The 20,583-nt window shown below is 50.3% G+C and overlaps 9 protein-coding genes across 9 annotated transcripts; 7 read left to right on the plus strand and 2 right to left on the minus strand.

The window, feature by feature from the left end:
- Positions 1-993: 993 nt before the first annotated feature.
- On the plus strand, positions 994-1,953 carry AYL99_04736 (hypothetical protein; the record flags this gene model as incomplete). The annotated part of the gene is made up of 1 exon (XM_018836248.1): positions 994-1,953. One exon carries the CDS (start codon positions 994-996, stop codon positions 1,951-1,953), a length of 960 nt encoding a protein of 319 aa, XP_018693101.1.
- A 2,225-nt stretch (positions 1,954-4,178) lies between these two features.
- AYL99_04737 (hypothetical protein) lies at positions 4,179-6,557 on the plus strand (the record flags this gene model as incomplete). The annotated part of the gene is made up of 9 exons (XM_018836249.1): positions 4,179-4,222; positions 4,275-4,349; positions 4,399-4,830; positions 4,885-4,994; positions 5,044-5,316; positions 5,366-5,617; positions 5,667-5,935; positions 5,991-6,251; positions 6,306-6,557. 9 exons carry the CDS (start codon positions 4,179-4,181, stop codon positions 6,555-6,557), a joined length of 1,968 nt encoding a protein of 655 aa, XP_018693102.1.
- A 1,186-nt stretch (positions 6,558-7,743) lies between these two features.
- On the plus strand, positions 7,744-8,169 carry AYL99_04738 (hypothetical protein; the record flags this gene model as incomplete). Its single annotated transcript, XM_018836250.1, has 1 exon — positions 7,744-8,169. The coding sequence occupies one exon, from the start codon at positions 7,744-7,746 to the stop codon at positions 8,167-8,169; it is 426 nt and encodes a 141-aa protein (XP_018693103.1).
- Positions 8,170-8,268: 99 nt separating this feature from the next.
- On the minus strand, positions 8,269-9,195 carry AYL99_04739 (hypothetical protein; the record flags this gene model as incomplete). The annotated part of the gene is made up of 3 exons (XM_018836251.1): positions 8,269-8,777; positions 8,836-9,090; positions 9,165-9,195. 3 exons carry the CDS (start codon positions 9,193-9,195, stop codon positions 8,269-8,271), a joined length of 795 nt encoding a protein of 264 aa, XP_018693104.1.
- A 2,271-nt stretch (positions 9,196-11,466) lies between these two features.
- On the plus strand, positions 11,467-12,876 carry AYL99_04740 (hypothetical protein; the record flags this gene model as incomplete). The annotated part of the gene is made up of 1 exon (XM_018836252.1): positions 11,467-12,876. The coding sequence occupies one exon, from the start codon at positions 11,467-11,469 to the stop codon at positions 12,874-12,876; it is 1,410 nt and encodes a 469-aa protein (XP_018693105.1).
- Positions 12,877-13,529: 653 nt separating this feature from the next.
- AYL99_04741 (hypothetical protein) lies at positions 13,530-15,056 on the plus strand (the record flags this gene model as incomplete). The annotated part of the gene is made up of 6 exons (XM_018836253.1): positions 13,530-13,584; positions 13,638-13,718; positions 13,769-13,806; positions 13,863-13,953; positions 14,002-14,332; positions 14,390-15,056. The coding sequence occupies 6 exons, from the start codon at positions 13,530-13,532 to the stop codon at positions 15,054-15,056; spliced, it is 1,263 nt and encodes a 420-aa protein (XP_018693106.1).
- A 537-nt stretch (positions 15,057-15,593) lies between these two features.
- On the minus strand, positions 15,594-17,269 carry AYL99_04742 (T-complex protein 1, zeta subunit; the record flags this gene model as incomplete). Its single annotated transcript, XM_018836254.1, has 2 exons — positions 15,594-17,215; positions 17,263-17,269. 2 exons carry the CDS (start codon positions 17,267-17,269, stop codon positions 15,594-15,596), a joined length of 1,629 nt encoding a protein of 542 aa, XP_018693107.1.
- A 396-nt stretch (positions 17,270-17,665) lies between these two features.
- AYL99_04743 (hypothetical protein) lies at positions 17,666-19,293 on the plus strand (the record flags this gene model as incomplete). Its single annotated transcript, XM_018836255.1, has 3 exons — positions 17,666-17,829; positions 17,887-19,006; positions 19,057-19,293. 3 exons carry the CDS (start codon positions 17,666-17,668, stop codon positions 19,291-19,293), a joined length of 1,521 nt encoding a protein of 506 aa, XP_018693108.1.
- Positions 19,294-19,897: 604 nt separating this feature from the next.
- Positions 19,898-20,575, plus strand: AYL99_04744 (hypothetical protein; the record flags this gene model as incomplete). Its single annotated transcript, XM_018836256.1, has 1 exon — positions 19,898-20,575. One exon carries the CDS (start codon positions 19,898-19,900, stop codon positions 20,573-20,575), a length of 678 nt encoding a protein of 225 aa, XP_018693109.1.
- Between the last annotated feature and the right edge of the window lie 8 nt (positions 20,576-20,583).

Here is a 20,583-nt window from a genome sequence, read left to right on the forward strand (position 1 = left end):
AGGAAAACTATAATATAGGGTAAAGTAGCTAGACTAGAACGACGATCCGGAATAGTACTCGGCGTCCGACTTTAAGAATACGCCTTATAAAGTAAGAGATTATTATATAGCGAACCCGAATAAGCTAGGCCCGCCTCGACACTTGAAGGAATAGATACGGAACTAGGAGAATAACGAGACTTCGACGGAGTACGAAGACGACGATAAGCCTAAGGATAGGCTTACCTAGAGAGGGGGGTAATATTATAGCCGTAAGTACAGATAGACCAGATCTAACTAGATCTAACCAGATCTGACCTAACTCGACGATATGTCCTATACCGATTAACACCGTGCTAAGTACGGACGAACCGTAACGGGCCGACGTTATCCCGGACGAGGTACGGGATAAGCGTATGTCTCTGATTGGTCATATAGGAAGAGCGGCTTGACATACTAGCGCCTTAGTAAGGGTAGTTACTATATAAAAGTGTGGCGTCGCACCCTTTCCTTCCTTCCTTCCTTTCTTCTTTCCCTTAGTTTAGTCTCTCGTTATATAGGAATATATATCCTTGGAGTCTTCTCCATCTCACATGTGCCCTGCCGTCACATACTTAGCTTAACTAGATCTATCGATTAATAGTAAGAAAAATAGAAATATTTTTACTTTATGCGCGTTATTGCGGCTACGGAATGCCCTTTGGAATCTGATGGAACCTATCGATGGGTACCATCGAGCACAGTAGTAGAATCTCAATAGATCTATCCTACGCTTTTCTGGGCGTGATAAGTCACGTCTTATAAATAAATAGCCGCGGCCACCAGTTGAAACGCTAAAAATTAGCGTATACAAAACCTTTAGTGCGCGCCCTTATAACTTAGTCTCGCCCACCGGAGCATCTCCGGCGCGATATTATTGACCTTTTTGTCTAGATTTCAGTTATCTACTGCAGAACTATTAAACTTCATGATCATAATTTTGCTGTTGCTGACAAGCGCGAAACCTTCGAGACGATGGCCAACTACGAAATACCGACAACCATGAAAGCCCATGTGCTTGAGCAATACAATATGCCTTACCAACTCCGCGATCTCCCAACACCGGTTGTTGAGGATATAAACGACATCCTCATCAAAGTGGACGCGGCTTCATATTGCCACACCGATGCTGTCCTGGCATCAGGCAAGATGCGTCCGCCACCACTTCCACACATCGGCTGCCACGAATTTGCAGGGACTGTCGTCCGTCTTGCTGGCACGCCATCATCTCACGGGTTGAAAATTGGCGACCGCGTGGCTGTCCCGGGCCGTGGTAATCACGTTTGTGGGAGATGCCTTGAGTGCCAAAATCCGTCTGGCCCGCTCCCCGATAAGCCTGGTTATTCTGTCTACTGCCCCAATGCTGGTGGTGGGCTTGGTGTAGGTAGCAAACCAGGCGGATTCCGAGAATACGCCGTCGTCGATTCGAGACAGGTAGCCGTCATTCCGGACAGCATGACGGCGGTGGAAGCGGCGCCACTCATGTGCGCGGGCCTCACGATCTTTGCAGCTCTGAGAAAATGCGAGCTCAACCCTGGTCAGAGAGTTGGCATTATGGGGTGTGGAGGCGGACTTGGACACTTGGGTCTGCAGTTTGCTACCAGAATGGGCTTGAACACGATCGGTATCGACATAGCACCACACGCGCTGGAACTTGCAAGGAATTTGGAGACGGGAGCTACGATTGTCGATGCTTCGGCCAAAAGCGCAGCAGATGTCAAGCGGGAGATGGGTAAAGAGGACGTCAGGAAACATCCGTCAGAGATGGGTTTGGATGCGGTGATAATTTTGCCAGAGAGTCAGAAGTCATTTGACTACGGAATGCAGCTACTGAGGAACGGCGGTCTCTTGTTCTGGTTTCTTTCCCACCAGAGGGTTTCCATGTTTCAGCGGATGACCTGGTATTTCGTCGCATTCGTGTGGTTGGTAGCTTGATCGGCTCCAACAAGGCCATGAGAGACATGTTTGACTTCTGTGTCAAGCATGGAGTCAAGGCAAAGATCAAAACCTATCCGTTTCCGAAGCTCAATGAATTGGTGGAGGACTACCATTCTGGAATTGGTGGGAAGTTAGTTCTGGACATGAGCACTGGGTGAATGGTCTGGCTGCTAAGTGCTTGGACAAGGACACTCTCGCAAGTATTGTAACCGTGTCGCTTTATGGGACGTTGAAAGTTCTACTCAACTCCAGCAAATACGATCGAGATCCGATGGAATTCGCGGGGAGAGTGTAAACTCCGTAGCCGATGACTAAGGAAACACCTATCCGAAAAAATCGGGAGTTAAGACAAAGTTCGGCACGAAATGACTTGCTAACGTCGGAACCCAGTCGTCCACGACTGGACGAAACAGTCCCTGTAGAGAGAGATATCGTCATTAGCGTGCGATGCTGTTGGACTCATCTTTTAAAACATGAGCATGAGGACCGTGGGCCCTATTACAGCGCATATGTACCCTCGCCTTCATTGACTCAATTTGCATTCTCTAACATCGATTATACATCATTTCTGCAGGTGGTATAAAAGAGATGGTGAAGAGCTGCACGATGACGGCATCTGCCGTTAAAGTTCTCGGCCCTCGCAAAATTCTGCCGCAACAGCTGTATACATCCTCAGGCGAACCGCATCTCGATCGAGGGTATACAGAGATTAACTTGCTTTTCGACGTCTGGGTAACACCAAAGAGTGCTCAATTTATGACACTTCCGCGCAGCCAAGCAAGGCCAGGTTCGTGTAACAATCATTCAGTTTTACGGGCCACCGCACAGACTAAGATACACATCCAGGTTCTGCGCTTCTAGCTGGTAGCGTACGAAGAGGCTGGTGCACGGGGCCGAGTTCAACGCTGTTGCTCAATGATTCGTTGGAAGGTTGCTATAACCCGCCATCTGCGTGTAAGAAGTCTAGTCATCGGATTCTATTGCCTGGTTCTCATTCTGGTTCCCAAACCGGTGGTCGCGACGTCGATCAGAGGCCAGTCAAAGTCTACATTTTCAACGACGTCACAGAGGGAAACTTTGTAACAAGTTGTTCGCTGCAGTCTGGACCAGTGAAAATCTGGGGAGGGGTTCGTTAGCGGCAGTCTTTCCCCGCGAAATGCGGGCAATACTCGAGCCAGTTCTCTTGTTTCATCGGGCTGAAAAGTTCGGCTTTGCATGTCGGCGAGGGGTATTACAGCCGACGTTGGACAGTCAAATCACAGCCGGTGACACGCAGCAGATCGGTAGAAAGACGGCATTCTAGCCGGAGAAGCAGCATCATTGTCCACATTGGGCGGTCGTGGGTGCCCCGGAATATTGCGCCAATAGATGCCACAGTGGCGGATTCCTGACCCACCGGCCCCAGCTATTGGCGGCCTAACGATAGGGAGGCTACGCTATCGAACAAAAGCTGGACCCAATATACCGAGCACCAGTCGCACTTTGACATGGGTAATCTGTTAAATTAGGAGTAAACCCTTACATACGCGACGGCACGCTGACCATGGTGGCTAGCGATCCATATGCACAATGTCGTCGTGTGCTTGACGGGTCTGCCGCCTATCCGCCGGCGCAGGATCGAAGGTTGCTATATAGGTGAAGATCGTCGCGCCAAACCACAGGGGTCCCCAAGGAAGCTTAATTACAATTGGCAGAGCTTCCAAGATAGTCAAGACCGGACAACGACAATCATCCACCGAAGCCAAGGGTTTCTTGTGCACACGATCGTCATCTGCGCATCTGAGACTTCAACGCGTTGTAACGCTGATCCGGACCCGTCCCGATGGATCACCTCGAAGTGTGCCCTTTCGTTGCGAAAATGTGAGTGATTCAACCAACAAGAAGTGCGATATGGGAGACCTTTGACCCTCAAGGCCCACCAACCTCCCTTTACAGGTACTCTTTGGGCATCGTTGGCTGGAGACACCGGTCCCTTGGTTGCGGGGCAAGCTGGACAACTTCTCATGGGAGACATTGCGCGTGCCAGTCACAAAGCATGTATCTCCAGCTGGGGCCTGCTGTTCACGCGTTGGGACCCGGTGGAGTTTACGAGCGATGATTGTCTGCCCCCGCTTGAGCATGTGGGTTGGCAGTCGAAGTAATAAACCCCAGTGAGCCGCTGATGTTTTCTTTTCTCTTCTTCAATCGGCCTGATAAGTTGCTCTGCCACGACACGCACCAAGATGGCATCCGAAGATCCTCAGATCACGCACGATGCTGCGAACGGGTAAGCACTCACCAGCCTAATCCTGTAGAGCAGTTTAGTTGATTGGACCCAGTGGCGACGACGAAAAGTACGTCGGTGAAAAGCACGAGACAGCCTATATCGACTTGGAGAACAGCGCAACAGCAAAGTATGTCAATGACCCACCACCTGCGCTCTTTGTGACTGAAACACGATAGGATCAAAAACCCTTTGGCTCACCTCTCGAACGAGGAAGTCATCAAGGATGTCGAAGAGTTCTCTAGAAACAATGACTTCGCAGACATGACGGACCTGCTCGTGAGAGGCGCTCTCGTCGCCAAGGATCCTCCAGCATTTGAGAGCGTTCCAGGCCTGACGGAGCCTGAGAAAGAAGCCATCCGCAATGAGGTCTTGCATAAGTGGCGCCAGCCAAAGTCTCTCTACTTCACGATCATCCTTTGTTCGATCGGCGCAGCTGTTCAGGGCTGGGATCAAACCGGCTCCAACGGCGCCAACCTCTCCTTCCCTGAAGCTTTGGGCATTCCCGTCAGCGACCTGTTGGCGAATGGACAACCAAACCCGAACGCCGCTCGCAATCAATGGTATCAAGGCCTGATCAATGCCGGGCCATACATTGCCTCAGCATTCCTGTAAGTGTGGTCTTTCATTGACAATTAGCAAGCAAAAATATTGACCTCTCTCAGTGGTTGTTGGTGCTCCGATCCGCTCAACAACTTCTTTGGCCGAAGGGGAACCATCTTTGTATCTGCTGTCTTCTGCTTCTTGAGCCCGATTGGTTCCGCTGTCGCACAAAGTAAGTACAGAGTCGGCCTTCGCATGGAATACTTTCTGACTTTACACAGCATGGGATCAACTTCTTGTCACCCGACTCTTACTAGGCATTGGTATGGGCTGCAAAGGCTCAACAGTCCCGATTTTCAGCGCAGAAAATGCGCCTGCATCAGTCCGAGGTGGCCTGGTCATGAGTTGGCAGATGTGGACCGCGTTCGGTATTTTCTTGGGCACTTGCGCCAATCTTGCCGTCAAGGACACTGGATCTATATCATGGCGCCTGCAGTTTGGCTCTGCCCTGCTCCCTGCCTTGCCTCTTCTTATAGGAGTTTACTTCTGCCCAGGTCCGTCACCAATAAATCTTACAACGGATACATGACTGACAGCACCCAGAATCTCCTCGTTGGTACATCAAGAAGGGCAAGTATCGCAATGCCTTCAGATCACTCAAGCGCCTCCGGAACACCGAACTTCAAGCCGCCCGTGATCTGTACTACATCTATGCTCAACTCCGCATGGAAGCCAGCCTGGTCAAGAAGAAAACCAACTACGTGACACGCTTCATACAGCTGTTCACCATTCCACGAGTTCGTCGTGCCACGCTGGCATCTTTCACTGTCATGATTGCACAACAGATGTGCGGGAGTAGGTGAAGTCAGTCCTTACATTGCAGCATGTACTGATCCATGCACAGTCAACATCATCGCCTTTTACAGCTCCACCGTATTCTCGGAGGCCGGTGCTTCCGTCACAGACTCACTTCTGGCCTCCTGGGGTTTTGGATTGGTGAACTTTGTATTCGCTTGGCCTGCCATCTGGACCATTGACACGTTTGGTCGCCGGTCACTTCTGCTGTTCACTTTCCCTCAGATGGCTTGGACATTGCTTGCTGCTGGCCTTTGCTATTTGATTCCCGATTCAAGCTCGGCACATCTGGGTCTGGTCGCCCTCTTCATTTACTTGGTATGTTCGGAAAGCTTTCGTCGCCAAGAAACATGGCACACTAACATGCGGACAGTTTGCGGCATTCTACTCGCCAGGCGAAGGTCCTGTGCCGTTCACATACTCCGCCGAGGTTTTCCCTCTTTCCCACCGTGAGGTTGGTATGGCCTGGGCCGTGGCAACCTGCTTGTTTTGGGCTGCTGTGCTCTCAATCACTTTCCCGAGAATGCTTTCAGCCATGACTCCAACGGGTGCATTCGGATTCTATGCAGGCCTCAACATCTGTGCGCTTGTCATGATTTTCCTCTTCCTGCCAGAAACCAAGCAAAGGACCTTGGTAAGTTTGTGCTCCTCGCCTTGTTCGATAACATTTCTAACATTCGCCCCCCAGGAGGAGCTGGATTATATCTTTGCTATTCCCACCCGAACATTCATCAAGCATCAAGTAGGCACCGTTTTGCCATGGTGGATCAAGACCACTATCTTCCGCCGCAAGATCGGCCCGTGCCCTTCACTTTGGTCGTTTGATGGTCATGTTGACAATGACAGAGAGTTTGTGGAAACTATCCGCAGGCAAAGTGAGGCTGTTCACGGCGGTCGCCGCCGCAGCAGCATTGCGGACAGGATTGCCAACAGATTTTAGAGCGAGCCAGCGGGACCTGTCAACGCTTACAATAGGCCAGGGATATGAAGTCTCACTCATGAGAGTCTGAGAATATCCTTGATGATGTCTGGGGTTTATAGAGTTCCAATATACATCGCAAATGAAGACCGAACTGCGTTACAGAGAGAAATCGCTACAGGCATAGTATAAGTTGTATGTAGAAAAATATTCAATAACGGATAGTGGTAGCAATACTGAAAGACAACGACGACAGTCTTCCCCCCTCAATAGCTGAAAGTTGTTGTGTTACTATAGCATTCTAGCACCGCCAGCAGTAATGCCAACATGATCCAATGACCTATGTGGAGGTTTGTGCCTGCTATGCTGGCAGATGCACCAACGTCATCGAGCTATTTTGATACTGTCGTGATTCTCTCGTGCTAAGATAAATAAGTGAATTGTCTTCTGGGTGTACGCGGCGTCTCATGGCGCGACTTGGAACTAAATCGGAAGCATGCACAACGACGGAGGCTTCGGAACCGTCCGGGAAGCTATCACATACTTGCAATATGGTTAAACTGACGACACACAATCCGGCGATGCATAGTGGATCGAGAGCTGGCATGTGGCGGAAATCACCAATCCGCAATCGAAGTTTGGGCCAACGTGCTGCTGTGCACGCGAGCGTTGAGATAATTTATATGCCAATTACTCCGGACGATGCCGCGACTTTCTCGAGGTCAAGAAATCGCTCTCAGTCTGACCGTCTTAGCGCACCTAGCTATTCCTGCCCTGATACAACGGGTCAACCAGTCTCGACAAGGGTAAAGTCGCTAGAAGGTCGCTACTTCAGATCGACCTAGATTGTGTGAAAGGGAGATAGATAGATCTATTTCTCAAGCGTGAGATGAAAATCGTAGGTTAATGCGAAATTTGGATACACTTATCTCTTCCTCTTCGTTTTGGTAGCGAGGGACATCCGGTCAGACTGTGCAAATTTCTTCCAGCTGCGGTGCCGCTAGCCAGTTCGTGACTCTCCTGATGACTACGTCATGCTCACGTTTGCATTTCTCCATCCGGCAACATCCAGCTGGCCTTCTGTGCTCGGAGTACAAGTAGCGATGCCTAGCCAGGCTGCGCGGTATGTGCTACTGCGCCCAACTGCTCCCTATTCCACCCGCAGAGAAGTTAAACATTGACCGAAGCAACAAGAAAACGGTACAAAATGGCTGAAAACCTGCATCAGACGGCCCAAAACATCGTTGAAGATATCAGATCTGGGCTTCACGGCGTCCACGGCGCAGGTGACGTTCTCCGCGGGGGCGCCATGGAAGCTCTTGACAGAATCTTCCACAAACAAGAGGGCGAGGAGAGAAATAGAGAAATCGCCCAGCACGGTCTGGCCGAGATGAGGGGAACCGAATATCGCTTTGAAGAGAAACACCGCCAGTATGAAGCACTTCATGTGGGAGCTCATGGCGGTGTCGGAGATGACCACCACCACCACGCTGGTCATGGGCAGGGAAGCCATCTTGCCCACTCTCGTGCAAAGGATGTGGCAGTTGAAGAACATCATAAGGAGACAGGAATCGTGTCTGAAGAAGGCGATAGTCTGAGCGCAGCGCGGGCGGCGATGCAGGAAAAGTATTAACCGATCTTCAAGCAAATTACTTCCGCCAGGCAAAGCACACCAGCGGCATCTGCTTAGTGATCCCTTGTAGGGTCCTGTTCATGGTCTGCTTGCCCGGATTCAGAAATCCGAAATGCCATCCTTCACCACGATTTTTCCCACATCGTCATCTCTTGCTCCCTCCACAACACTTCTGATGAATTGTCCACCGACGCTGGGATGCTTCGCGCCCATTTCCTTTGCCAAATGCCGAGCATTCCCCAGGTCAGTTTCCAAGAAACCTGGCCCAACGGCCCAAACCTTGACTCCGTCTGCTTTCAACTTGTGATTCCAGTCAACCATCAACATGTTCAGTGCCGTCTTACTGCATCGATACCCGATAGTCTCAAAAGCGATCTTCTTCGGCCACCCAGCAGGTTGGGGAGGCGTGGGAAAATAGGATTTGCTTGCCTGTGTGACGTTGGAAAGACCTGTCACGAAGATCAAACGAGGGTCGGAAGATTTGAGTAAGAGAGGCATGAACGTCCAAGTCAGGACGTTTGTACCGGCAACGTTGACGTTGTAGGCCTTCATGAAACAATCACGGAGAGAGACCTCACCAGCCAGAAATGCGAGATCAAATGTCGCTCCTATTGGTGTTGGAACTAGCTTGGTTTGGAAGCAAATGAGCCACACGAGATAGCGTACCGGCATTGTTAATGAGTGCATCAATGTGTCCCATCTTGGTCCTGACGTGATTGAATGCCGTCTCAATTGACGCATCGTTGTTCAGATCGACTTGGAGTGCCTCGACCGTATTGACTAATCCATGACACTCATTGTGTAGTTTCTCAATCGCGAGCTCGGCCTTCTCCAGAGAGCGACTGCCCATGAGGACACGATATGGCTGGTTGGATTCCAGAAGTGCCTTGACCGTCTCGTAGCCGATACCGTTGTTGCCTCCTGTCTCAGTCTCAGTCTCAGCCTCATGCGCAAAGAACAACGCTCTCAAATCAAGCGACAATGATAACACTCACCGGTTACAACAACAACTCTCGGGGCTGCCATCACTGGAGTCGTCAGTCGCCTGTGATTCCTCCCTGCGTAATGTGGAAGGGGAGAGTGCCGTGTAGTATTCAGTTGTGCGATGAGCTCAATCTTCTCGGCTTTAAGTGAAAATCTCGTTCCTTATATGCTGTATTTCTAGCATCGCGCAAAGCCGATTTCATTTCTGAATACTACACAAGCAATCACCCTGCCCATGGCCACCAATGAACACATCTTCTCCACACAATCCTGAGAATTTCATTGGCAATCATTTGGTCGCAAGAGGGCGCTATTCCTTCTCGGGATAAACTCTGCGAGAGTTGAAAATCCTTCTGGAGGTGAGGCATGACCGTCAATATCATTCGCAGTCGTGGCTGGGATAACCGTCAACTCCGACCTACATCTACAGCTCAACATCCTCTTAATATAAACAAAAGCCGGGCGGCCTGGGTGGCGAGGTGTGGCTAATAAACCAACCTAGCAAGATACGCCACGTTTGCGGGAACTGGTACAAATCCAAGACGCCGTTCTGTGGCTCTGTCATTCACTCTCAACAGACGAGGACCCAGATGGGCGGGTTCTTTAATAATGGGAAGACTTTGTAAGCGATGCCAAGGGTGAGTTTTCAAAGTACGTCACCAGGTCAACCAGCCCAGAACCCCTCGGCCTCGGTAATTCGCAATGCTTGGACCGTGGAAAGACCGTGCCTATGCCATCATTGCTTGATGAACCTGTATTGACCTCATTCAAAGATCTCAACCTAGTCCCCATTTTGAATACAAAGGGTGCAAGCTTCTGCTGGCCCCAGTCGAAGTCCAAAACGAGTATTAAGCGCATCACCCTCATCTCTACACCTGAAGGACTTGAGCGTTTTGTCGGGTTCGAAAGGATGTTCACAGCAGTGTCGGGATTGACGTTGGACAATCTGCACCGAACCGTATGGCAAGCCCAGAAGAAGTTGTGATTTCCGATCCGTATCTTTTTCCAGTCATCTTCGCTGTATGCATCAGGTCCTTATATTACAGTATTCCCACGAAACCTTCTCGCCCTAAAGCGAGGGTGTTCCTGTTTGATTCTTGCTGCAATATCGCGGATCGATGCGATGTTCAGAAGATGTACAGGGTTTGCGTCAGCAAAACCTACCACTGGCTGGTAGTAAAGCTGAGCTTTCCCGGGCGCACAACGAAATACCTTCTCGCTAGGCCTCTGGGTCGATCCTCAACAGAGTTTTGAGGATTTGAGGCTTTGATGAAAGATAGAGCATCGTTGAGCAGGCGAACGCCGTAATTCAACCGTTTCGCGTGGTCTCTCCAAACCGTGACATGTTCTATGGGATACCTGTGATTATCCCCGGGTACAAGCGGAACACGAAATGACTTTTGTTCAGGGGAAATGGTGAGCCATACAAGGTGCAAAAGCAACACATAGCGCCCAATCGGTAATATGTAGGATGTCTCACCGCCATCCAGCCTAGACCGACTTCTTGGCAGTCGGATTCAAAAGCCAAATTTCTGGCTTGATAAGACCCAGTCTTTCGGTCCCATCTGAATCCAGCTGCGTTCACTTCGGCGATGTTCAGCTTGACACAGGCGCAGGACTTAATAGGATAAATAAGAGAGCCTTGGGTTCCGGCTCTGGAGTGAGTGGTCCGTTTGCTACGTCTGTGAGCTCGGCAGGATTGTCGTCCATTCCCTCGTCACTAACATTAGAAGGCCCGGCAGGCGCCAGCTATTTGTGGCCTCGCGGCGAAAGGCGCTCCCTCCATGCCTGTCAAAGAAAAAATTATTGTCATTGCAAGCAAGACCGTTGGGACGATGACAGCAGTTGGGTCCATGATGGTGTTGATCGCTCTTAGAGGCAGTCAGTTATGGGCATAGACAAAATTTGACGAGCTCCATAGGCGGTGAAGAAGGAGCATCAACGATGACGAGCCAGAATAATCCAAATGGCTTGCAACTCTATGCTCTTGAGGTGGCCATTGTAACGTAACAAGGGGTATACAACTAGGATGGATCAACCGTTTACGCAGGAGCGAGGTTTGTGCTGTGCTCCGCCCTTGCTTGGCGGGGCCGTTGGCCGTCTGACGAGCTGTTTGAATGTCATGATGAGGCTCCGAAAACACGACCTGCTTCTAGCGTCATACTGTGAAGACAATGGCCATCGCGACCGACGTAGACCGTAACCATTGAGTCCATTACAGTTCAACAAACATCTCGCCATGAACTCGCCAGCACGTCAACATAGAATTCATCATCCAGTAGCGCGACTTCGACATGCCTATAAGGCGCAACAATGCAGGACCAGAAAGCAGATATCCACAACTTCTCAACCTCACCATCCCAGCATCGACTACCGACGGTTTCCGCCATTGAAGCACTACAGAACATATCCGCCAAATGTAAAGGAATTTCCTGTAGTCTCCCAGTGCTTGATACAATCCTTGCCAACGGAAGCAATAGGCTCTCAATTGCCACACCTGGAATTCAAAGGGGCCATGTTACTGAAGTCTACGGGCCACCAGGGGTAGGCAAGACCACCTTCGGCTTGCAAACTGCTGTCAATGCGATTCACTCCAGCCACAAACAATCCCATGTCCTGTGGGTCGACACAGGTTCTCCCTTCATCGAAGAAAGATTGGACGACATGATGAGCTCGTACACTATTCCCAGAGATGCGGAAGTCCGTTCATCACCACCAGAGCCTCTGGACACTGAGTTACTTCTGGACGACAAGTTTACCCGCCTGCACGCTTACACGCTTCCTCGTCTGTTGACAGTATTTTTGCACCCTCCTCACTCCTTCCCCTCGTCAAAAACGTGTTTAATTGTGGTTGATGACCTCTCCAACCTCCTCCTTGGGTCATTTTCGCGAAATCCAAGAAATATCAAGGCCTCCGCGCCGGCGGCTGTGAAAGAGAAGTTCGACAAGCAAGCCGTGTCGAAACGCTTTCAGATTATAGAAAATCTCGGCGCTGCAATGTCAAAAATGGCCGCCATCAAAAACATTGCCATTCTGGTCTTGACCAACACGACGACGAGCTTGCGAAATCGTAACCGGGCGACTCTGAAAGCGGCATTGACCAGCCATGCTTGGGATTCCGCTGTCCATACCCGAATCATGCTCTACCGGGATTTCGCCGATGATGGACAATTCATCGATATACTGGGGACCGAGTCTCCGGGTTTGCGGTACGCGGAGGTCCAGCGAATGGCCTGGAAAGACCTTTGCACGAATCCAGTCCCATTTGCTATCTTGTCCAAGGGCCTCTGCCAACTGAACCCAGCCTCTTCACCTGGCGAAGCACTTGGGGGTGCTAATTCCGATGAGGAGGCCAAGCTATTCAGTACTGACAAGGAAGACGACGTCCCGCTTCTCCCGGCGGAACTTTCCCAGCGAAACCAAGGTGAGATGCCCATACTGTCTAAAAAAAGGAAAATCATCGAGATCGCCGACAGTGAAGATGAGGGCGAGGAAAATGGCACTGACGGGCTGTCGGATTTGGACGAGCCCGAACTTCCACACATGGAATTGGTATCTCGTTCAGTAACGGATGAGATGATTCTCGAAACACACGAAACGGCACTGTTGAGGAGAGAGAGATATGCACGAATCAAGGGCTCGGAGGACGAGATACCCATCCTGTCGTCGGATTTAGTAGAAGACGGCGATACCCCTTCATCTCCCGAAAAAATGTCCCCTTGAGTAGCAGAACTCGAGATCATTCATTTATATCCCTGATCACGGAGTCATCTTTGTATTCCCACAGCCGCTTGTCTCCAAGGGCAGTATTCGACCCGGGGATTTAGCTGTGGTTTCCATGGTCAGCTTACAAACGAGCGAGTCGGAAGAAACTAGGCTATAATTATGGACAAGAAATGAATGCGCTGATTTGCGGGGTGCCCAATTTTAGGTGTGGTGGTGAGTACCCCTCCGCTGTAGTGAGCACGTCTGACCTGAACCATTCTTTGACCCCGCCTAACGCAGCCCGGGATGTGATTTGCTTGGCTGAAGAATACAAACGTTGTCTGACAAACGAAACTTGTTGCGGTCCATCGGACACTCTGCTTGCCCCGGGGCGCACTTGGGTCTGGCGTGGGAATCAGCTGAACAGACACCTACTGTAGACATCCTCTCTTGCAGTTGCTCACAAGGACTCTTCTTTCATGATACTCTCATTTCCAGACCTCCTTCCAGGGCTGTTACGCCACCCTCTCTCCCTTTAGGTGAACCGCTTAAGCCCGATCTCTTGGTTTTCCCGCACTCCGCAGCCGTCAGCATCCACTTGCTTACCTTCTCTGCAATCCGTATCTCTACCACGATTCAGCTGAAAGGGAATTGAAAAGAAAAGAGTGGACATGGCAACGCAAGGACAACAAAAGCCGCAGATCCAGCCTTGCCGGTACAAGACTGGTAAGCTTGATCTGCCATATCTCGTGCGGTACATCATCCTGATGTCCACGTAGGAAAAACACTCGGCGCAGGTTCATATTCGGTGGTGAAGGAGTGCGTCCACATAGACACGGGCAGATACTATGCCGCAAAAGGTCTGTAGACAGTCCCTGTCGCGCACCTTTAACGGCTAACCTGTTTGCAGTTATCAACAAGCGGCTCATGGCCGGTCGGGAGCATATGGTCAGTAAGGCTGTAATTACCAGAATGAGGCTCCCAGCTAATGAAAGAATTGACAGGTGCGCAATGAAATCGCAGTCTTGAAGCGCGTCTCGGTGGGACATCGCAATATCCTCACCCTTGTCGACTACTTTGAAACTATGAATAATTGTATGGCTCCACGCTCTACGCTCTGCAATTGGTCTGACATGGCCATAGTATACCTTGTGACAGACCTTGCGTTGGGAGGTGAGCTATTCGATCGGATCTGCCGCAAAGGCTCCTACTATGAATCCGACGCCGCCGACTTGATTCGAGCGACACTGTCAGCAGTTGCATATCTACACGACCACGGCATCGTGCACAGAGACTTGAAACCCGAGAATTTGTTGTTCAGAACACCAGAAGATAATGCAGACCTCCTGATTGCGGATTTTGGTTTGTCGAGGATCATGGATGAAGAACAGTTTCACGTCTTGACTACGACGTGCGGCACACCAGGTTATATGGCGCCCGAGATATTCAAAAAGACAGGCCATGGTAAACCTGTGTGAGCAAAGTCCTCTCTAATCTAACCGCCGTCTTTGTGACTGATGTAAGTTTGCAGTGACATCTGGGCTATCGGCGTTATCACATACTTCCTCCTGTGCGGCTACACTCCATTTGACCGGGACTCAAATCTGGAGGAAATGCAGGCCATTCTCGCTGCCGACTACTCTTTTACGCCAGTCGAGTACTGGCGCAACGTCTCCGAAACTGCAAGAGACTTCATCAAACGCTGCCTTACGATCGACCCTCACGCACGTATGACCGCACATCAGGCTCTACAGCACCCTTGGATAAAGCCCGACATCGACCCAACATCTCCCGTAAAGGGCCCTGGGGATGGGCAAGATCTCCTGCCGACGGTGAAGAAGAACTTTAACGCGAGGAGGACTCTCCACAAGGCCATCGACACGGTTCGTGCGATCAACAAACTCAGGGAGGGAGGTGGACTGATGGCCGGCCACATGGACGGTGCTATGAGCGTGGACCCGAAACCCAAGGCAGAGATGGTCAATGGAAGCAAGGTCCTCAATGATCAAGGGCAGCAAGTCCAAGGGGAGGAGGCGATGGGCGCGAATGTGCCTCAAGGGGACTCGGATGCAATGGAAATTGATTCCAGAGGAAATGCGAGGGGTCAGACAGAGGACCAAATTCGACGCCAGCAGAAAAAGATTCATGACACGATGTCAGGGTTGTGGGGAAATCAGCAAGCAGCTCGCGACGTCTAGGACTTTGCGCAGCTCTGCAGTCTTACTACGACTCCAAGGGGAATGGTTTGTCTGAAGGTCAAGATCCCAATGCGAAATGAAATTGAAGGGTACGAAGGTATGTCTCAGGAAGACCAAGACGTGTAGGCCCCCTCATGAACAGGTATGGTGTAGGGATCCAAAGAGGCAGAATACTCATGTAGGTTCAGGCACGGGTAATCTGGTTTCACCTCAGGCGAACAGGTTTTGGATGTCATACATGATTAAATTTATCTCATGAGACCTTACTTTCTTCTCAAAACTGTGCAAAGATTGCGTTATAAGCAGTAGGACGGCCTCAACCGGGACTTCAAGGGTATCAATCTTGACTTCAATGCAGAAATCTATGGCTATATAGCAGTACAGTGTCCCCGGTTGCTGACCCCTGGCTCCATCTCACTAATTGGCCGCCCCGTACTTCAGCGTCGTTTCTTTCATGATCATATCATTCCGAGGATCGTACGCCATGGCTCATGCAGTAGCAAAGTACACCGTTTCGATTCTTTTTGCACCCAGCGATCACTCCCCTTGATCCATCCCGCCAGGGGCCTGCTGTCTCCCCATCTGCCTTGCCTTCAATAATTCATCACATAGCAGCAGATTACTTGCAATTCCTTGGCTACTCGCAATACTGTTCCTCAATACGCGAAACCCGTCAAACACGCCTTCTTGCACGGGATCCATTGGCTCTCCAGTCACGAGGTCTAATCCTGCCACATTTCCTTCGGCAAATTCATCTTGCAGGGCGGCAAGTGCGTCCTGGATATCATGTCCAGAATTTGCAGCAAGTGTCTTTGGTATAATCAGAAGTGCGTCTGCAAAGGCCGCAACACCCCATTTGGCTTTGCCTTTGACCGTTTTTCGCACTGCTTCTGATGTGAGGTGTGCTGCGGCGGCGATTTGAAATGATCCAGCACCAGGAACGACACAGCCATCCACAATCGTGTTGTACACACTTCGTAGACCGTCTCTGACCGCATCTGTGATTTGAGTGATGCTGTGCTGGTTAGGACCCTTGATCAGGAGCGTGACGGATTTCGGGTCTTTCACTTCCTCCACAAAGGTGTATTTTTCCTCTCCTAAGGTCTGCTCGTACACCAAGCCTGCCCATCCAAGCACTGAAGGATCGAGATCGTCCACGCTGTTCTGCGCCTTTCCACCGCAGACGAGTTGAAGACGTTCCATATTCCGTCTCTTTGCGCGCCTGAGCGCTAGGATGCCGTTTTTTACCAGAACATCGAGGCTCAGAGGATCGATACCCTTTTGGTTGATCACCACAAAGGACTTCTTCGGATCAGATCCGCAAACTTGATTCTTCAGAGCAACGATCTTCTTGAGTTTATCATCAACGAAGCGACGCTCGGAGGCGACGAGCTTGTCTCTTTGTTCGGCGGTGCTGTAATAAAAGCCAGAGTTGATTTCGGACTTTTCGTATTCGAGCGAGACGTTTAACGTGAGAATGAAAGCGTTTTCGACACGCTTCGGCATGTCAGGATGTCGAGCGCCATGGTCTAACACTAAACCTCGGATTAAGGTGGTGTCAGAACTGAGTTTGTGCTGCAGTTTCATGATTTCAATCATGTGCAGGTCGGGCTTTTGGGGAGGCCGATAGATGGCTAATACAGCGTCGACTATCGATGGTGTCAACTGTGCAGCAAGGGCGGCGTTGATCTTTGTGGAGAGGGAGGTTTTAGCGATCGAGAGAAGCAGATTCCGGTCGACATCACGGCTAATTTTGAAGGTGTCCAGGAACTTGAGGGTCTCTGTTTTTGCAATTTCGAAGCCGTCGGTGATGACTCTTGGGTGTAGGCCTTCTTGGATGTACCTGTCTGCCTGCTTCAGGAGTTCACCTATCAACAGGACTACAGATGTTGTACCATCACCGGTAATGTCGTCCTGCGCCGTAGCAGCTCGAGCAATCAAAGTGGCAGTGGGATTTTGTATTGACATCTCTTTCAGCAAGACCGCCCCGTCCTTTGTCAGCTTGATTTGGCCCGACCCGTCGACCAACATTTTGATTGTGCCCGAAGGGCCCAAATTCGATTTGAGAACATCCTGGAGGCCTTCTCCCGCGTTGATGTTGATTCGAAGCGCCTCTGCTCTGCGACGGGATTCTGCTTTCGGGTTCAAAAGTTGCGTTGCTAGACACAGTCAGAGAAGCAGTTTCTAGTGCGATAAGCTGACTTACCAGACATCTTGTGTTGGTTGGGAGCATTGTGGAAACAGACTCAGAATGTTTGAACTTTCATGGGGGGATCCTACGATTTCATGCCAAGATCCCCAAGTTCACCCTGGAAGGTCTGCCGAACAGGGTTTGCACCAATATAACGCCAAGAACCAAACCCGCGAATCGGAGCGCCCTTAGTGGTCCAATTCCTGAAGCTGCGGAATTCTTTTCTGGAGCAAGATCTCAAAATTTCGCGGCCAAATATACTGCCCTCAATATCTAAGAACCGGGTATTGCTTGCAACCACATTCTTTGTGGGCTGCTGTGCGTCTTACGTGGCCGGCTTTTAACTGTGCAGGCTATAACCCGCAGGCGAGCTTCAAGCAAATTGCGTTCCCTCCACTCTCCTCAGGACAATTGCGCCATGGCGGATTTTCTCCTCCACGAAGGCCCCATGGGCTATTCCATCTTCAAGGTCGCTCACAAAGCTGACACCGTCGGCAATCGTCTGAAAGAGGTCCAAGATAGTGTTCAAGATCTTGTACGGTTTGGCAAAATGGTCGACCTCGTCAGCTTCCTGCCGTTCGAGTGCGTGCTCACAGCACCATACCAGTCAAGTACAGTATATAGCTAACTATACTTCAGAAGCGGAAAGCAGGCACTTTCAGAGTTGAACGACATCTCCGAAGGCATAGCATCTGACTTTCTGAAATCCTTCCTCGAACTTAACCTGCCGAAAGCCGGGAAAAAGAACAAAATAACTTTGGGCGTGTCGGACAAGATCCTTGCGGCCAGCATCAAGACAGCATTCCCAAACGTCGAGTGCGAGACTGGAGACACAAGCGAGGTCGTTCAGGACATGCTCCGCGGAATCAGGCTACACTCGGAGAAACTGCTCAAACAACTCCGCGAAGGAGATACGAATACTGCTCAGCTTGGTCTGGGACATGCGTATTCGAGAGCCAAAGTCAAGTTCTCCGTGCAGAAAAATGACAATCACATTATTCAAGCTATCGCAATACTCGACCAGCTAGATAAGGCCATCAACACCTTCTCTATGCGCGTTCGCGAATGGTATTCCTGGCACTTCCCAGAGCTCATCAAGATCGTCTCGGATAACCACAAGTATGCCAAAATTGCGCTATTCGTCAAGGATAAAAAGACTTTGTCTGACGAAAGCCTTCATGACCTTGCCGCCGTTGCAGACGACGACGAGGAAATCGCAAAGAGCATTATCGATGCAGCAAAAACAAGTATGGGTCAAGAAATTTCCGCTTCGGACATGGAGAACGTGACCTTGTTCGCGGAACGAGTGGTCAGCCTCGCCAACTACCGGAAGACACTACACAGCTATCTTGTCTCTAAGATGGGCGTGGTTGCCCCGAACTTGGCTACGCTTATTGGGGAAATTGTGGGTGCGCGATTGATTTCTCACGCTGGCAGTCTGACCAATTTGTCAAAATATCCCGCTTCAACTGTTCAGATTCTGGGAGCGGAGAAGGCTTTGTTCAGAGCATTGAAGACCAAGGGTAACACGCCCAAGTATGGTCTATTATACCACTCCTCATTTATTGGGAGAGCTGGACAGAAAAATAAAGGGAGGATATCGCGGTTCCTCGCAAACAAGTGCTCGATTGCCTCTAGAATCGACAATTTTTCCGAAACTCCGTCTACGATCTTCGGCCAAGCTCTGAAGAAGCAAGTGGAAGAACGACTAGAATTTTATTCCTCTGGGGTACAGCCTACCAAAAACGAAGCAGCTATGGTATGTTGGACTATTTCGAGACACAGACTCCACGCTAACTTCGGGTGTAGAAAGATGCCATGGAAAAAGTTCTTGCGGAAATGGAAGTTGACAACCCTACGGACAAGGTCACTGGTGGAGATCGTCTGGAGGTGGAGCCCGTGGCGGCCCAGAAGTTGGATACCGCGAAGAAGGACAGGAAGGAGAAGAAGGAGAAGGAGAAGAAGAAGGATAAGAAGCGTAAAGCAACTGAGTTGGACGGTGATGGAGGCGACAAGAAAAAGAAGAAATCAAAATCCAGGGACTAGTGTATGGTTCTGACGCGGTATCTTTCGTGCATGGCGTTGGGCGGTTTTGTTATCATTATGCTTGCTAGGAGATATGTGAGCATGGCCAGGGGTGGTAATGAATACAACCGTGAAAGGCTTGGTGCCTTGATTCCGTTGGCAATGTGCGGGAGCCACTCCAACCCTATTTCACTTGCCATGCCTGTACGAGGTATTGAATCGATTATCAGTTCTCTGGCAGTCAGAGTCACTTTCACACTCATCTGTTGTGCACTTCCAGTTTATAGTCACTAATGAGAGCCGACCTATATTGTGCTTTTCAACAGCTGCTCTTCCCCAATGAAGTTAATTGGCTTAGAGATGAGGAGATGTTTACCGTCAGAATTTTTATTCGAGGGATATTTACTGGCCAAGGACACTATATCACTGGCACTCTCACACCGTAGCATGTATTTGAACTCCTTGTCTTTAAGATATACGATTAGATCTATGTCATCTCAGAAAGTCCTGGTTATTGGGTCGCTAAGACTCACGCTGCCTTTCCAGTGGACTACTGGATAGATTTGGGGTTCTTTGGGGTGCGCATAGCTGTTCGACTGCCTCTACTTTCCAAAGTTCGCCCATGATGACCTCCGCGTCCCCGAAGAGGAAGAGAGATTACCCTCACCCTCTGGACACAAAGACGCCTGGGCCTCGGTTATTCAGTGAGAGCGACCTGGAAGAATATGATGAAGGCAGTCCTCAAAGCAAAGTTGCGCGAAAGTTCGATGACCTTGAAATTCATGGCCCTCAGGATCAGGGGGACCACGACGTCAGCGGGAATCCGAACGAGCAGCCTATAGTCCTCTCGGTATCATCGGCTGGAGTACCTGACCGAGACGCGAACCTTTGGACACTAAAGAAGAAGCAAATGTCGGAGAGTCTGACTGGTGTAACTTCTCGAGCTGAGAATGTGCCAACGAAACCCGCAAGGAAATCTTCCCGCTCCAAATCTCCTCCATTAACGAGTGAGATATCCAATGAGTTTTGGCAAGATTCTGAAATCACGGGGCATATTCCTAGCGACCCTAGCGACGACGGCTATGGAATCAATGGAATCGGTTTCAAACCAACCGCGGCAGTTGCCTGGTCGAGATCACAACGACGTAAACAACAGCTGTCCGACTACAAGAACCGCGAAACTCGAGAAGCTCGACAACAGAGGAGTGAGAGGAGAAAACGTCGTATTGACGCAGGCGAAGATGCGTTGTCCATCGAGTCTTCGCCACGCAAGACCGCGCGTGTCCATTTCGAAGACGGCTGAGATCAGGC

Source organism: Fonsecaea erecta, assembly GCF_001651985.1.
Source record: "Fonsecaea erecta strain CBS 125763 chromosome Unknown Scaff4, whole genome shotgun sequence".
Lineage (NCBI taxonomy): Eukaryota > Fungi > Ascomycota > Eurotiomycetes > Chaetothyriales > Herpotrichiellaceae > Fonsecaea > Fonsecaea erecta.